The 17,391-nt window shown below is 44.5% G+C and overlaps 1 protein-coding gene across 4 annotated transcripts in view; it reads right to left on the reverse strand.

Annotated features, from left to right (window-relative positions):
* Positions 1-828: 828 nt before the first annotated feature.
* KHSRP (KH-type splicing regulatory protein) overlaps positions 829-17,391 on the reverse strand; it is a 29,646-nt gene continuing 13,083 nt past the window's right edge. For 3 of the 4 annotated variants that reach the window (XM_087710989.1, XM_087710987.1, XM_087710990.1), the window contains 14 exons: positions 15,483-15,540; positions 14,362-14,533; positions 14,103-14,201; positions 13,425-13,523; positions 12,874-12,976; positions 11,893-11,993; positions 8,907-9,048; positions 8,663-8,823; positions 8,462-8,577; positions 6,355-6,443; positions 6,014-6,211; positions 3,761-3,838; positions 2,940-3,100; positions 829-1,594 (listed from right to left, as the gene is read on the reverse strand). In XM_087710989.1, coding sequence (XP_087567115.1) covers positions 1,586-1,594; positions 2,940-3,100; positions 3,761-3,838; positions 6,014-6,211; positions 6,355-6,443; positions 8,462-8,577; positions 8,663-8,823; positions 8,907-9,048; positions 11,893-11,993; positions 12,874-12,976; positions 13,425-13,523; positions 14,103-14,201; positions 14,362-14,533; positions 15,483-15,540 — 1,586 coding nt within the window. In that variant the 3' untranslated portion in view covers positions 829-1,585. The remainder of the gene's footprint in view (positions 1,595-2,939; positions 3,101-3,760; positions 3,839-6,013; positions 6,212-6,354; positions 6,444-8,461; positions 8,578-8,662; positions 8,824-8,906; positions 9,049-11,892; positions 11,994-12,873; positions 12,977-13,424; positions 13,524-14,102; positions 14,202-14,361; positions 14,534-15,482; positions 15,541-17,391) is intronic. The other variant, XM_087710988.1, reaches the window with a different exon arrangement.

Here is a 17,391-nt window from a genome sequence, read left to right on the forward strand (position 1 = left end):
AGGGGGAGAGCCTTCTCTGTAACTGCGCTGGCCCTGTGGAACGATCTACCCATAGAGATCCCGACCCTTACCACTCTCCCGGCCTTCCGTAAAGCCACCTGTTCCGGCAGGCCTGGGGCTGTTGATCAATATCCAGCCCCACTTAGACAGAATGGATGGTGTAATTTTAATAATTGTATCTTTATTTTAAATTTTAAATGCTTCTTTTATCTTGCCTGTAAGCCGCCCACAGTCCCAAGGGAGTGGGCGGCATACAAATTTTATTAAATTGGAAATCTAAGTAGATTTAATGATGAATAATCTGGTAGAGGGTTCCAGCCTTTGGTGCAAGAAGCTGGAAAGTCCACTTTTATAATGTAATAGCAATAGCAGTTAGACTTATATACCGCTTCATAGGGCTTTCAGCCCCTCTCTAAGCGGTTTACAGAGTCAGCATATCGCCCCCAACAACAATTCGGGTCCTCATTTCACCCACCTCGGAAGGATGGAAGGCTGAGTCAACCTTGAGCCGGTGAGATTTGAACCGCCGAACTGCAGAACTGCAGTCAGCTGAAGTAGCCTGCAGTGCTGCATTTAACCACTGCGCCACCTCGGCTCATAATGTACCCTTCCCATATGCGGATACTGAGGAATGAAGCTGTTTTAAAACTTTACATACATGGAATTTCAAGATCATCACAAGCTAAAGCACAATTCAGTCTATGGGACATCGCTGAGAAACAACCTGCCCCCTGGCTCACATCAAGTATCTGTTCCCGCTCTCCGGGCAATATTCAAACCTTCTGAGACCTGTTTTGTTTTGGAAACATACACATTTGCATCAGAGACTTTAAAACAAAAAAGCATTTTATTCAACAAAAATGCACAAATGCCTGCTCAAACTATAAAAACACAGGAAGCTCTTAATTCATGACCGTTTTACCAGGCTTTTACAACAGCTATATTGTGAACAAACATCAGCTTCAAAAAACCCTATAGACAGAGAGAGAGAGAGAGAGAGAGAAAGACAGACACCACCCAGCAGACACGGGGGGATGTTTTGTTATCATTTATTTGTGAAGTTAAAAACGAGCGGTAAAAAGTAAAAATTTTGAGCATATAATTGTTTGTTCCAATTTCCTCTTGAACAGACAAAAACACGATCAGTCCCAGCAGTGGAGAAAATGGAAGAGGGCAGGGATGGGGTTGTCTGAAACACCAACACCTTTGTCCGAGGAATGTTCCAACTCTAACTAAAAAGCAGAGCGACTTTTCCTTGTAGAGTTTATTTGTAAAACAAAACAGAAAAGAAAAAAGAAGAAGTGTTACCCTGAAAACTGAGGTGCGTGTCAGGCAGGATGGGGGTCTGGAGGCGGTTTTTAGTCGGCTATCTTCTACGGCTGCTGGCTCAACATTAGGTTTGGAGATCTGGATTTATTTCGAGAGAGATGCGAAGGTGGGCATGGCCAAGATTCCCAGAAGAAACCCAGCAATCAGAGCAACGGGCCGGCTCCCTTCCCACTCTGCCACTTCCTCCAGTGGCAGCAGCAGCCGCCTCTCTCTCCAAAACAAAAGGTTCTCGGAGATGGGGAGGGTCCCATTCAGCTCACTGAGCCTGTGGAAAGGAGAAAACACGAAGGAGTCCGTCATTGAGAAGGGAAACAAGAGAAGGTGTTCACCCCGTGGTTTTAGGAAGGGAAGCTCATTTGCTAAAGCTCAGAGCACCCTTGAACGCGACTGTTTTTCCAGGCACAGTAATACGAAAGAGAAATAAAAACAGACAATAAAACAGGCAATATATGCTTAATATACGGCTCCACCACAAAACCGCGGAGGACAAAATCGCGCTCGACGAAAGCGCGCATTTGACGTCATCACAGCGCGACGAAAACATCGCGCTGTGATCGAAAAATGTAAAAATAAAGCGAAAACCTTACCCTAACCCCCCCAAACCTAACCCTAAACCTAACCCTAAACCTAACCCTTAACCTAAGCCTAAATCTAACCCTAAACGTAACCCTTAACCTAACGCTAAACGTAACCCTAACGCTCTAAACCTAACCCTAACCTAACCCTAACCCTTACCTTTATGTGAATCGGCTTGCTTTAATTTTAATTTTATTTCAATTTTTAATTTTTTTCGTCGCGCTGTGATGACGTCAAATGCGCGCTTTCGTCGATCGCGCTTTTGTGGACCGCGGTTTTGACGGGTCACGTAATATACATGGGATTCTGTCCTTCTAGCCTACTTCTTGCTCATCGTTTGGTCTCACCCCTCATGTCACCAGCATTCCATTTAGCAAGCAGTTCAATAGCATGGGAACAAAATGAAACTGGTGTCCGACAGAACTTCCTGTTCATCACCCGTCCAACACAGCAGGCTTTCATTCCTAAGGTGTGCTTGGAAATCAAGTGGTTTCTAGCCTGGAGCCTTAAACATTCGACCAAACTGGCTCCTTCTCAGTAATTTCAGCCATGAGGGAAATGTTAGAAATGATGCATACGGTCACTCTTTTTCTGGTGCAATCTACACTGGCAACTTAGTCCGATGGCAGGAATGTTTACATCCTACTGTCTCAATGTGAACTCCGGTGATACCTTCATTTAAGTTTAGATACCTGTCCTTCTTGTCAATGGATGGTTGCTGGTGCTAACAGATAGAAAACTGGGTGTCTTGTTATCACAGATGAAGCAAGAGTGCCCAAATACATAAGACTTTAAAGCAGTGTTTCTCAACCTTGGCCACTTGAAGATGTCCGGACTTCAACTCCCAGAATTCCCCAGCCAGCATTCGCTGGCTGGGGAATTCTGGGAGTTGAAGTCCGGACATCTTCAAGTGGCCAAGGTTGAGAAACACTGCTTTAAAGCTAAACTTAAAAGCATATGCATAACAAACCCACCAGAGAGCAGAGATTACATCACAGGAATCGGTGGCTAAGTCAATCCCCTCCTTCACTCACCTGCTGTCCCTGCTGTGTGGGGGGTGGCACTGGTCCGCCAGCACCAGGTGTCTGTCCGTAATAGGCAGCTTGTTGTCTGTAGTATTCTGCCCATGCTGCGCTATAGTCGGGTTGAGGTCCTGGTGGCGCTGCGGGCCCTGCACCGGTCGCTACTTGAGCTGCTTTCAAACAGAAAAGAGTCTCTCTCTAGTCCAGTGTTTCTTAACCTTGGCGACTTTAAGTTCGAGGTTCATTTTATTTATATGCCGCCCTATTCCCGGCGGGACTCAGGGCGGCGCACAAACCCAAAGGAGGGGAAGGGAAACACAAGAACTACAACAAAAAGTACAAGGGAATTTAAAACAACCAACAGCCACACGATTCGAGAGGGGAAGGGAACTCATCGACCCCAGGTCTGCCGACACAGCAAGGTTTTAACGGCTTTTTGGAAGGCCTGGAGAGAGGTGAGGGTCCGGATCTCTGCGGGGAGCTCATTCCAAAGGGCCGGAGCCGCCACAGAGAAGGCCCTCCCCCGGGTAGTAGCCAGATGACATTGGCTGGTAGACGGAACCCGGAGGAGGCCTAATCTGTGTGATCTAATGGGTCTTTGGGAGGTAATTGGCAGCATAGCTGGCTGGGGGATTCTGGGAGTTGAAGTCCACGGGACTTAAAGTCCCCAAGGTTGAGAAACACTGCTCTAGTCTATCCCATCCACGCCTACTCAGATGCCCGTGTGCACACCCCGCCCCCTTGATTCAGGGCAATGTACTCCTCTGTAAGAATCCACAGGGCAACAAAACACCTTTGGCATTCCAAAGCCACCCAGTGGTATTTGAGCTCACCTTGCTTCTTATAATACTCCTCCCAGGCTTTTGTGTAGTCCTGCTGGGGAGGAGCCCCGGGCTGCTGCGGCTGCTGGCCTGTAGGACAACAAAGAGCAAGAGGACTTGGTTGCACCCGAGGAGCATTTCGACCACCCAAGAGACATAATCGTCTTACAGGATCCGGAACTTTAAAAGGAAGGGGTCTCAATTACCAACGGCATTATTATACCAGCAGCCAGCCAAAAAGCACAGGTGTCAGCCTCTGCTTTGCTGCTGCTTCGGCTGCCATTGAAACGGGGAGGGGGAGGCATGGGATTTGGGAGGGGAATACTGTGCTGGAGGAAGATTCTGGAGTTTCTGCTGCCTGTCTTATGCGGAGGTTTCCCGCCAAGGCCAACGGCAACGACATTCCACCTTGGCGATGCCTTTCGAAGTTATCTCACACCTGACACTTGGGAGAATTATGATTGGACTGTAACTGGGATGCCAAGGGGTGGGGAATGGTTTATTCTATATATCACTCGCTTTCGCGCCTAAATAATCAGACTTCGCTTTGCTATGCTTCTGATCATTTATAATTAGTAAAAGTACACTTGATTTCTATCAATGGAGTCTCGTGGTTTTCCTTTCCTAATTATCTAATGGAGGAGTGCTGACAATAGGTGGAAGAACCAAACAGTAAAGGCTGAAGACTTTGAATAATTTTGTTTTGTGTTCAGTATTTTTTTTTTAAAATAATGCAAGACAGCTATATTTTATCCTAGTTTTGGAACTGTGGGAGAGATGCTCATCGTTTATAAACTCATATAAGCAGAGGTTTTCCGCATGCAATCATCCTCTGCCCAGCTTAAGGCAAAAAAAATATTGGGGAAATCATCAGGCAAGACAGAATTATCCTGAAAAGATATTCCAACAAATATGGAATAAATAATAAACATTTGGGAACAAAATCAACTACGATGCTCCATTTAAAATAAAATAAAAAAACATGGTCAAGATACCCAGTTATTAGGACCAAATTATTCTGCTTTGTTTTCTAATGTGTAAGAGCCAAGGTGGCGCAGTGGTTAAATGCAGCACTGCAGGCTACTGCTAGATCAGCAGGTCAGCGGTTCAAATCTCACCGGCTCAGGGTTGACTCAGCCTTCCATCCTTCTGAGGTGGGTAAAATGAGGACCCAGATTGTGGGGGCAATATGCTGACTCTCTGTAAACCGCTTAGAGAGGCCTGAAAGGCCTATGAAGCGGTATATAAGTCTACTGCTATTGCTATTGCTATTGCTATTGATCGAAACTTTGCTTGCTTGAAAACAGGGCCTTGGCGTTTAAGGCAAACATGTAAATTAATCCAGTTCTTTCAGCTTAAATCCAAAGCACCCAATATCCAGAATACCAATAAAGAAAGCGAAAAGATTAACAGGTAGAGAAAAAAGTGCTGGAGTGTTATGAATCAGGTCCGTCACCTATAATAACCCTGGCAATCATTTGTATTTCCCTTTATTTGTATGCCGCCCTTTTCCCTGGGGGGACTCAGGGCGGCTCACAGTTCAAAAAAAAAAAAGGGGGGGGGAAGGACAAACAATTTCTAGCATACAGAAAAAACATCATTATTAAAAACGCAACAGTCACACAATTCGAGTGGGGTTAGAATCTTAACCCCAGGCCAGCCGGGACAGCCAGATTTTAAGGGCGGCGCGGAAGGACTGGAGGGTGGTGAGGGTCCGAATCTCCACGGGGAGTTCGTTCCAGAGGGTCGGAGCAGCCACCGAGAAGGCTCTCCTCCGGGTAGTTGCCAGTCTACACTGGCTGGATGATGGGATTCGGAGGAGGCCTAATCTATGCGATCGTATCGGTCTAGTGGAGGTAATTGGCAGTAGGCGGTCTCTCAAGTACCCAGGCCCACTACCATGAAGGGCTTTATAGGTGATAAGTAGCACCTTGAAGCGCACCCGGAGACCGACAGGCAGCCAGTGCAGCTCGCGGAGGATAGGTGTTACGTGGGTGAAGCGAGGTGCACCCACGATCGCTCGCGCGGCCGCATTCTGGACTAGCTGAAGTCGCCGAATGCTCTTCAAGGGCAGCCCCATGTAGAGCACATTGCAGTATTCCAGCCTAGAGGTCACAAGGGCACGAGTGACTGTTGTGAGGGCCTCCCGGTTCAGGTAGGGACGCAACTGGCGCACCAGGCGAACCTGGGCAAATGCCCCCCTGGTCACAGCATTCCGTTAATGCCCTCTTCCAGTGAAAGAGAAGGAGCCACCTGTAGAGGTACCTAGCTTTTTGTAGTACTCCTCCCACGCTTTCGTGTAGTCCGACTGTCCGGTGGGGGGCGGCTGCGGGGGCTCTCCTTGCACTGGCGGGGCAGTGGGGGCCGGGGGTGCCCCTGGTACTGGGCCAGGAGGCTGCTGGTAGTAGTGCGAGTAGTAAGCTGCCCAGGCAGCGTTGGGGTCTGCTGCTGCTGCTGCTTTACCTGGAAATCAGATGAGAGTCTGAATACAAACCTGGCCATCTCTGAATCCACGACTGTAATTTGTAATCCACTCTGATGAGGACTAGCAGTGGGTTGTTTTTTTTTTTTTAAAAAGAAAGCAACAAATTCTAACAAGGCCTTACTTGGATCATGAGGAGCTGGAGGTTGCCATTGTGGGTAGGCATTTCCCCAGCCTTGAGGTGGATATTGAGGTGGTGGTGGTCCTCCCGGGCTGAAAGAAGAAAGGGGGTGGGGGGGAGAAATTGGCATAATCAAAGGTAAGGATGTACAATAGGGATTTCTAAGTAGCAAATGGCCCAAGATGTTACTCTAGAGCAGTGTTTCTCAACCTTGGCCACTTGAAGATGTCTGGACTTCAACTCCCAGAATTCCCCAGCCAGCATTCGCTGGCTGGGGAATTCTGGGAGTTGAAGTCCGGACATCTTCAAGTGGCCAAGGTTGAGAAACACTGGTTGAATAGAAGGCCATTAAACCATGCCAAGACCATTCAACCATGCCAGGACTGCTGTAGGCTGGGGCTGAAGGAGCAAAAGCCCCAGAATGCATCGGCACTTGACGAAACCACTTCCCTTTTGTTGCCAAGAAAACTACTGTAAGTGGAGAGTCAGGGTTGACTTGGAACATGGCCTTTATGTTCGAATGCTGGCTGGGGAATTCTGGGAGTTGAAGTCCAGACATCTTCAAGTGACCAAGGTTGAGAAACACTGCTCTAGAGAAATAGTACGAGCCGAGGTGGCGCAGTGGTTAGGGTGCAGTACTGCAGGCCACTTCAGCTGACTGCTATCTGCAGTTCGGCGGTTCAAATCTCACCGGCTCAAGGTTGACTCAGCCTTCCATCCTTCCGAGGTGGGTGAAATGAGGACCCAGACTGTGAGGGCGATATGCTGACTCTGTAAACCGCTTAGAGAGGGCTGAAAGCCCTATGAAGCGGTATATAAGTCTAACTGCTAACTGCTAGTACTACTGCTTGGAGAAACTGGAGAGCTCTCCTTCTTGCCCCATATAGCACAGGATTTCAAGCCAGCTTCCCTTGCTGAAGAGGGGGCTGGACTGTCATTAATCCAATTTGCTATCATGGATTAAAATAAATTGCCAGTGGCCAAGAGAGACAGTTTGGTGTAGTGATAAAGCTTCTAGGCTAGAGACTGAGAGTTCTAGTCCTCCCTTAGACATGAAAGCTGACTGGGGAGACTCTGGCTAAATCCCTCTCTCTCAGCCCAATTTCCCTTCCTTTTGTAAGGAAAATAGGTAGAAGCATCGTGCATGGCAGCTTGAATTGTACAAAATAAAAGTTAGGATAGAAATCTAGCAATTTATAAACATTAAAGATAAGTAAGTTTCTAGAAGGAAGCCGGGAACTTACTTTTTAAGAACTTTGAACTTGCAAGCTACCAACAATAGACCATAACAAAAAAAAAAAGCCATATGAAATGGCAGTTTGTTTTTCGTGACCCGTCAAAACCGCGGTCCACTAAAGCGTGCCCGATTAAAGCGCGTACCTGACGTCATCAGCAGCGCGACAAATACGACTGCAGAGAAAAAAAGGGCGCTTTAAAAAGCGCTTTTACAGCAAGCCGATTCACATAAAGGTAAGGGTTAGGTTTAGGGTTAGGTTTAGGGTTACGTTAAGCGTTAGGTTTAGGTTAAGGGTTAGCGTTAGGTTTAGCGTTAGGTATAGGGTTAGGTTTAGAGTTAGGTTAAGGGTTAGGCTTAGGGGGGTTAGGGTAAGGTTTTCGCGTTATTTTTAAGTTTCCCGCTCACAGCGTGCTGTTTTCGTCGCGCTGTGATGACGTCACGTACGCGCTTTTGTCGAGCGCGCTTTAGTCTACCGTGGTTTTGTGGTGGAATCTTTGTTTTTATGTTTCCATATCAATGGTTCTTTCTATTTCTGTCTAGAATAGGTCATGGCCAGAATGGTTGCTGGCACAATCAGCCAAAAGCCCAAATCCCTTTCGAAAACGTTTGTACAGATAACAAAGCAATAAAACTAGGATGCACAGCATAAACCATGTTTCTTTCCCTCAACAGCATTATTACATAACTCTTTGGATGCAATTCTTTTTTTCTCCATTCACCTAATCCTTGAAAAACCCCTCAAACAGGGGGAAGACCTTTTCATGAAGGTTTTGTCAAAAGGGGCTTCCTGGTTCAGCTCAGCAGATGCTTTTCTGAGGTCAGCATCTTGGCTGCAGCTAAGAGACTCCCCAGATAGAAGGCAGTGGTACTTACTGAGGGGGTGCACTGGGTGGTCCTTGATTGAACGGCCCAGGATTGAAGGGACCCATGGGTGCTGGTCCAGGAGGCCCACCAGGCCCAGGCCCTGGCCCAACTGGGCAGAGGGGACCCTAAGAAAGAAACATGTAATCTGTGAGTGACAACTGCCATATCAAACCTGGAGATTTCTTGTGCAACTAGAGGTGGGTAGTTTACCTCAATCTTCTCCTCAATCAGTTGCTTGGCATGATCAATCTGCTGAGGTGAGCCACGGATAATGAATAATTTAAAATTGGGGTCTCCGTTGGGTGGTAGCTGCCGAGATATTTCTACGAAGGCTCCTGTCTGCTGGTTTATGGCCTTTACATTTTCCCCACCTAAAAAAATGAAGGAAAGGTAGCAACAGAAGGCTTGATGCAACCCCCGCTTGGGACGGCTCAAGGAAACAGGAGATGCTCACCTCTGCCAATGACCAGACCACATTTGTGCGTAGGTATAGAAAAGGTCATCTCTCCTCCTGGAGGCCCCCAGTTGCCCTGCCCTCTGCCCCTACCTCTGCCTCCGGGAGGCATTCCCGAACCTGGAGGGCCTGGTGGGCCACTCTACAAGACAAGAATACAATTAACTGGAACGATATTGGGGAAAGCAGGATAAAATATTGTACCAGACATTTGCAGAAGGGAGAGCTCTCTCATTATGCTGTCAAATGGTGCATTTAAGAATTACAGTAACGATGTTATTTCCCTGAATGAGATCACCAGAGTGCTCAGACTGTCCTGAAAGGCAGCTTGATATTTCTCCTGCAGTGTGTTCTGCAAAAGGATCCTGAGCACATTCTAGGACAAGGATGGACCGTGACACAAGTTCCATGGACTGCGTGGTGTTAACCAAAAACTTGGTGGAACCCCCAATGCTCTTTCCTAAACTACTCTGGCAGTGCCAGCCTTTAATTTAAAGTAGGGTTCACTTAAAATAACAATGCTACCAAATGATGAAAATAAGCAGGTATGCACACATAGCTTGGAACAAGACATCCCCTTGTTTCTGCTCTCTGCCCTGATCCCCACTGCTGTACTGCTTAAGCTGAAAACTTTAAAAAACAACACAATTACAACTGGCAACACAACAATCGCAACACTCAGAATGTCCAAAAGTCTTGTCTTCGAAAAGCAGAGCAAAAATCAACATGCTTTCTCTCAAAAATCACAGCCAAATCTACATCTACCTTGTTTTTTTGAACAGTGGTTTTAAATCAGTATGCTTTGCATTATCTTGGCAATAATAAATTTCATCTTCTGATGCAATTTCAGTAATGATAACGGTAGGTTCACTTGGGCTTCCATTTGAAAGAATATAATTCTATTTATATTTGTAACAACACAACTCCACCCACTTTGCAGTTAAGCCTCACTGACAGCAAGGTCTCCAAACTGATTCAATACATTTCCACTAAGAAATATTGCCCAGGCTTGTTCTATGGTGCACTGTTAGTTTGTTCGACAACAAAAGCTGCTTGTTATGCTGAATCAAATGAAAATGCAACGGGGCAGAAATTCTAAACCACCGAAAAATGAAAATCCTTGAAGGGATTATATTTGAAAATCTGACGAGGTATTATAGCTTTCTCAGTCATATATGACAGAATTGAAATATAATGGGGGGGAAATGTTAATAACCAAGTTCAAATTAAATTCCAGAGGTTATCAAATGTACTATTAAGGTTCTGATTATGCTTATTAGGATGTTTTAATATCTCTTTCGTCAAACGTGAGTGACAATACCTTAAAATTGTTTTTTAAACTTATAAAGTCATCCATTTCACTGAGTTGACTGCACAAAACTTAAAACCAACCCCCCCCCCAGTAATATTAAATTATATACAGGTAGTCCTCTACTTATGACCAAAACAGAGCCCAAAATTTCTGTTGCTAAATGAGATAGTCGTTAATTGAGTTTTGCTCCATTTTATGATCTTTCTTATCACCGCTGCTAAGTGAATCATTGCAATTGTTAAGTTAGTAATGAGGTTGTAAAGTGAATCTGGCTTTTCTACTGACTTTGCTTGACAGAAGGTTTCAAAAGATGATGTGACCTTAAAGACACTGCAACCACCATAAATAGGAGCCAGTTTGTCAAGTGCCCAAATTTGATCAGATATAATGGAGATGCTGCCATGGCTGTTAAGTGTGGGAAATGGTCTTAAGTTACTTTTTTCAGTGCCATTATAACTTTGGATGGCCACTACACAAAAGGATGCAAGTCGAGAACTACCTGTATATAACTTACATATTTTAAACAATACAAACATTATATACCATGTTTCTCTGAAAACATGACCCACTCCAATAAGCCCAACCCTAATTTTTTTGGGGGTGGGCCTAATATTACCCCTACCCCAAAAATAAGCCGGGGGTGGGTGGTCAGCACAAGTGGCGGCATGGGGGTGGCTAACTGTCTGGCTGCAACTGCAGCCTGCTAGGCCCTTGGGGCAACGCAAATACCGCTTTTGCTCTTTCTGGGCGCAGCGCTTCTGCTCATTGGGCCACTTCCTCGAAGCCAGCAGCTCCGCAGCCCGCTGCTTCCCCCCCCCCTCTTTTTGGGAGGCTCGCGGGAGGCTTTTTGGTGAACTCGGTGAACCGGACGCACCATCGCCTCCATTCTGAACCTTCAGCGTTTGAAATGGAGGCTTTTTGGCGAATGGGAGGAAAATGGGAAGGGGGATTTTTCTGCCTGTCATCCATTCCTTGAAGAGCCGAGGTGGCGCAGTGGTTAGGGTGCAGTACTGCAGGCCGCTTCAGCTGACTGTTATCTGCAGTTCAGCGGCTCAAATCTCACCGGCTCAAGGTTGACTCAGCCTTCCATCCTTCCGAGGTGGGTGAAATGAGGACCCAGACTGTGGGGGCAATATGCTGACTCTGTAAACCACTTAGAGAGGGCTGAAAGCCCCATGAAGCGGTATATAAGTCTAGCTGCTATTGCTATATTCTTCAAGCTCCACAGACTGAGGGAAGAATGGCAGGCAGGAAAATCCCCCTCTCCATTTTCCTCCCGTTCGCCAGAAAGCTTCCATTCTGAATGCTGAGGGTTCGGAATGGAGGCAATGGTCTGTCCAGGTCACCAAGCCTGGCCTGCTGCACCTCAAAAAAAGTAAGACTGCCTTGAAAATAAGCCCAAGTGTTTATTTTCAAGTCTAAAAGAAAATAAGACTTGGTCTTATTTTCTGAAAATCACGGTAGTTCATACATACATACATACATACATACATACATACATACATACAAACAAACAAACAAACAAACAATTTATATAGCAATCTACAAAAAAACTATAAGAGTTGATTAATTAATTCTTTGCAATTTTTTTTTGTTTCCAAGATTAGATCAACTCAACTAAATGGCGATTTCAGCACTCTGATGGATGAGATAAACTCCCAAGGAAGGTCATACCCGAAGACTCTGGAGAAGGTCATTGATGATCCTGGCAGCATGTTCACATCTATCAGGAGGGCCCATGATATGGGCAATTTTTTCAGGACCTGTCCCGTCATCTGAAATGACAGCCAAACAAGTTCTACAGTCAACTGGAGTTTAAAACTTAGGACCCTTATCTGTGAACTGGTGTGTGTGTGTGTGTGTGTGTGTTTGTGTACACCAAATAGCATTCACATTCAACAATCATCCATCCAATTAATGATTTCCTCCTCAGCAGCAAAAAGGCCCTCAGATTTCATGGGAGGACATGTATAGTGTACACACAAACACACACAAGAGCCGAGGTGGCGCAGTGGTTAGAGTGTAGTACTGCAGGCTACTTCAGCTGACTGCTAGTTCGGCAGTTCGGCTGTTCAAATCTCACCGGCTCAGGGTTGACTCAGCCTTCTATCCTTCCGAGGTGGGTAAAATGAGGACCCGGATTGTTGTTGGGGGCAATATGCTGACTCTGTAAACCGCTTAGAGAGGGCTGAAAGCCCTATGAAGTGATATATAAGTCTAAATGCTATTGCTATTGCTAAAAGTAGATACGGGATGCATACAATTCCAGGAGAGGAAAAACTTCTGTCCAAAATTCAGAAGGCCCATTCCAAGGCAGTGGAACTACAACAAACTTGATAGACCCAGGTTTTTATAGGGGAACTTGCCAAGTTTCGGTCACAACTGCCTGAAAAACCTGGATTGTGCCAAGTTTGAACAAAGAATAAAATGTTCTACAGATTTTCAATTATCTAAAATGTTTCTTAGAGATTTTGCCTTAGACCACAACTGAGAAAGCTGCACACACACACACACACACACACCCCAATTTCAGAAAAGAGCGCTGGGGAAAATAATTTTACACAAAGGAACAAAAGCAGATGTCGGCATAAGCCTTTTACCCTGCGATATGAATACAGGCTCTGAAGGTGAGAGGAGAGATTTGGGGGTTCTCACCTTGCTTGAACTGGATTCGAACTCCAGCATCATTCTGTATTTTCTTAATCATCTCTCCACTCCGCCCAATGACCACACCAACAGAATGCCGGGGGACTGGGACCTAAGCAAATGAATAAACATCTTATTTTATAATAAAATTCAATTAAAAATGTGTGCATATGTGTATATACACACAGTGTTTATATATATATATATATATATATATATATATATATATATATATATATATATATATATATATATATATATATATATATATATATATATATATATATATATATATATATATATATATATAAAATGAACTACAATTATGCTTTTTATATACAAAAGGTACCCAGAACATTATCCAATGAAAGCAATAAACACAGCCGATAACCTATCAATGACCAAGGGGAAAGCTAATGGAAGGACTGGTTTCTAAGAGAGCTGTTACAAAGTATAAATACCACAATAAAAGAACCAGTAAATAAATGAAATAGGGGGATTAATGTCCAACTGAAGCTGTTTTTTCCATTACCACAGCAAAGTACCAAAAATGTTCTCACATCTATTCCTCCACCAATCCTTGAACCATATTCATTCCGATCACCGAAGCCTCCCTGGTCTCTCTCTCTTAAGATGTCCATTACCATTTCACAGGCTTGCTGCAAAGAAAACTCAGCATTAATTTTTGGAATGATTTGAAACATGCCATAGAACATTTCACCTAAGAAATGTTAGAATTTCCAACGAAGAAAGCCTTTCTCTGAGTGTTATCAAGGAAGCTGAGCAATTCCAGATCACTGGTAGAGTAAAGCTGCAGATAACACTGGCAGAAGATTTGCTCTTCAAAGGCTCAGAACTGGAGGGTAAATTGTTCTCATTCCCGCTAATAAACTACATCTTAATGAAATGAAATTAAAAGAAAACAAGTTGTCATATATTGAGGAAGTAAAACAAAGATGTTTATGAACCAAATACCTTCTTCCTTCTTCAGCGCACTTTCTGGCTAGAGAGCTATAGCTTTCCAGTATATCTGAACGGAATAATCATACTTTTCTAAATCAAATATAATCGAAAACTCTAACTGGCAGGGTTGAATTGCGGCCTTTTAATAAAAAAAGGATAGTGATACAGGGAGCTACTGAAAATCCATCACAGTAAAAGGGAAAATTAAATTGCTCTCGAGCCCACCCAAATGCAAAACGATGAAATCAATAAGCAAAACGAAGAGTCGGCCTTACCTGCACTTTGTATGGGTCCCCAATTATTCGAAGAGGCTTGTCTACATTTGTGTTTTGTGAACCGTCCTGAATTAGAATCATTTTCACTCCAGCCCGCTCCTACATTAACAAGAAATGAAAAGGGTTGCATAACTGTCAAAAATTCCGGTACGTTCTTCCTCCTTGTATGTAACTTAAACCAAGCCAATAGTAGAAGGGGAAGCAGAGGAGAAAATGATTTTGATGGTGATATGGATGATCGTTAATACTTCACGCTCACCTGTAACTGTTTAATGGTCTCTCCTCCTTTGCCGATCACCAGGCCCGCTTTCCCGGCTGGGATCATGATTTCCTGGACTGTACCATTCTGCCCGTTGGCATTATCGTGGAACTGACCGGGTGGCCCACCACGCCCTCGAGACACAATATCATCAAGCATCATCTTTGCCTTCCTACAAAGAGGAGAAAGAATCAACTCTGAATGAGGACAAGTTACAAGATTCTCAACATTTCCTCTCTGATGACAAAGATTTGAAATGGAATTCCCAGCAGTGCTTTCGAGCCTGAAAAAATCTACAAATCAGCATGTTCCATGTTTGTTCCACGGCTTCCTGCATAATGGTTAATAGAATTTATTCCAGTTGCAAAACCAATCGCTTTATTTTTGCAATCATTTGTATTTTTGAATTTACATACTGCATTTATTTCAGTTTTATCTGTGCTTCTTTCGTAAGTGCAGATGTGCTATAACTGCAATGTTCAATGAAGATTTTAGTCCCATGCTAGCCTAGCAAAACATTTTGTGTTAAGTAAAATGCTTATGTATATGCAAGACCAAAGTCAGCAGCCAGTTGTGCCTTTTAGGTATTGCATGCCCAAATTATTACTGTGTCTTTGTCCTGAAAGGCAACCATCTTAATTAAAAACCCAGCATCTCTTTACAAAACAAATTCCTGAATTGTTAAAAAAGCAAAGGGAAAATAAAACTTGGTCAGTTCAAATAGAAGTTGGCATAACTCTCTCTCCCCGCCCCAACCTCCAACAGCATGAAACAAACCAAACTTTTGCAATAAAAGCGATGCCTCCAGAGGTGGGATTCAAATTATTTTATTACCCGTTCTGTGGGCGTGGCTTGGTGGGTGTGGCAGGGGAAGGATACTGTAAAAATCTCCATTCCCTCCACACTCCAGGGGAAGGTTAGTGCAAAATCCCCATTTCCTCCCAATCAGCTGGGACTCAGGAGGCAAATAGATGGGGGCGAGGCCATTCAGAGGTGGTATTTACCGGTTCTCTGAAGTACTCAAAATTTCCGCTACTGGTTCTTCAGAACTGGTGCTTAATACCACCTCTGGATGCCTCTGATCTTCTTGAAAACACTGACAAAGACTAAAAACTACTCACTGCACAGATTCTGGCGATCCTGTCAGAGAGACACTCCGTTCTGGTAGTCCTCCACTGTCTGTAAGGAAAGGAAAGGAAAGCCATCAGAAGACAGTTGTCAACTTCTTTCTACAGCAAGACATTTTCCCAAAGAATTTGAGCCTTCCACCAATCATGTAACATCTAAAGGAGCTAGGATAGTTGGGTGGGTCTACAAAACACAGCTTGCACTCTCTACAAACAGGGTTCTGGATGTACTTGACTAGCTTGGTATTAAAAGGAAACAGCAATCAGAGAGAAAAAGTAGGATTCTTAACAGCTGAAAAATCTACCGCATAATTACAGGCAGTTCACAGGTTACACAAGACCAGACTTCTGTGAATTTGATTGGATGAAAGGAAGAGAAGACATAGTGGTTCCTATGTTTACATATGCGTCAACCTGACAGCCAACCTACATAAAAGTCAACTTGACAAGAACAGAACGGTATTTAAGGCTGCATTAAGTCAATCCTCACTTCTTCTTTTAAAAAAAAAGCTTTTTAGCTGTGCTGTGTAAGAATACTGCAAGTGTGTTTCCATTTATTTTTCTCTATGGGTTTATACAGCATGGTAAGCCATAATGTAACTGATTTGATTTTGGTTTAGCAATGATGTGGAAACAGATTATCATGGTTCATTATCATGGTTTGTAAATCATGGTTTAAGACTCAGCATAAATATTTCAAATAGCTTAGGCAACCAACGTAGCTTAGGCTAATTTGGGTTTTGAGCAAACCTAAATTAGCACAAGGCAAGGCAATTTCTATGGCTCCAAAGACCCAAGTGATCCTTGAGAAATAAAAATAGGCTTATCACAATTAATCATGACCTCCAAAACCCATTCCCACATCTGTGATGGGGCTCCTCCTGTTTTGGAGACCTCAGTTCCTTTTAAGTACAACTTTCCGCCATGCACTCTACATGGGGCAGCCCTTGAAGAGTATTCGGAGACTTCAACTCGTCCAGAACGCAGCCGCGCGAGCGATTGTGGGTGCACCTCGGTACACCCACGTTACACCTATCCTCCGCGAGCTGCACTGGTTACCGATCAGTCTCCGGATACGCTTCAAGGTGCTAGCCGTAACTTATAAAGCCCTTCATGGTATTGGATCTGGGTACTTGAGAGACCGCCTGCTGCCAATTACCTCCCACAGGCCCATTAGATCTCACAGGGTTGGCCTCCTCCGGGTGCCATCTACCAGCCAATGCCACCTGGCTATTATCCGGGGGAGGGCCTTCTCTGTGGCAGCTCCGGCCCTCTGGAATGAACTCCCCGCAGGGATTCGGACTCTCACCTCTCTCCAGGCCTTCCGAAAAGCCGTCAAAACCTGGCTTTGCCGGCAGGCCTGGGGGTGATGAGTTCCCTTCCCTCTCGACATGTATGGTTGTGCGACTGTTGTTTACTTTTATTATTTGTATTTTGTTTTTTTATGTTCCCCTTTTTTCCCCCTTGAATTGTTCGCCGCTCTGAGTCCTCCCGGAGAAGGGCGGCATACAAATAATAAAATTCTATTCTATTCTATGCAAAGATGTCCTGCTCCTGGTAGTATGTAAACATGTAATCATCAAGAATATCAGAGTACCAGTTATATTACTAACACTGGAATTCCCTGCTGTCTTCCATTGAAGGATTGCCCAGCTTCCCAGCCCAGACGAGACTGGCAAATAGCAACGCTTACTCAATCTTTCAAACAAGGACATCCCACAGCCTCTGAACACTGTTGCAGGTCCCTGAAACTGCACCAGTTATGTTTAGTTAGGTGTAATTCCCCACTTATCTGACGCTCTCCCATGATGCAAAAATCCACCACATCATCTGGCCCCACTGTTTATATTTATTTCCTGATCCAAACTCATGGCTGAGTTCCAGTCAGAGATGCTATTAGATC

The sequence above is a fragment of the Thamnophis sirtalis genome, unplaced genomic scaffold (genome assembly GCF_051295495.1).
Source record: "Thamnophis sirtalis isolate CommonGarterSnake01/CBP01778 unplaced genomic scaffold, rThaSir2_p1.2 scaffold_3, whole genome shotgun sequence".
In the NCBI taxonomy this organism is placed as follows: domain Eukaryota; kingdom Metazoa; phylum Chordata; class Lepidosauria; order Squamata; family Natricidae; genus Thamnophis; species Thamnophis sirtalis.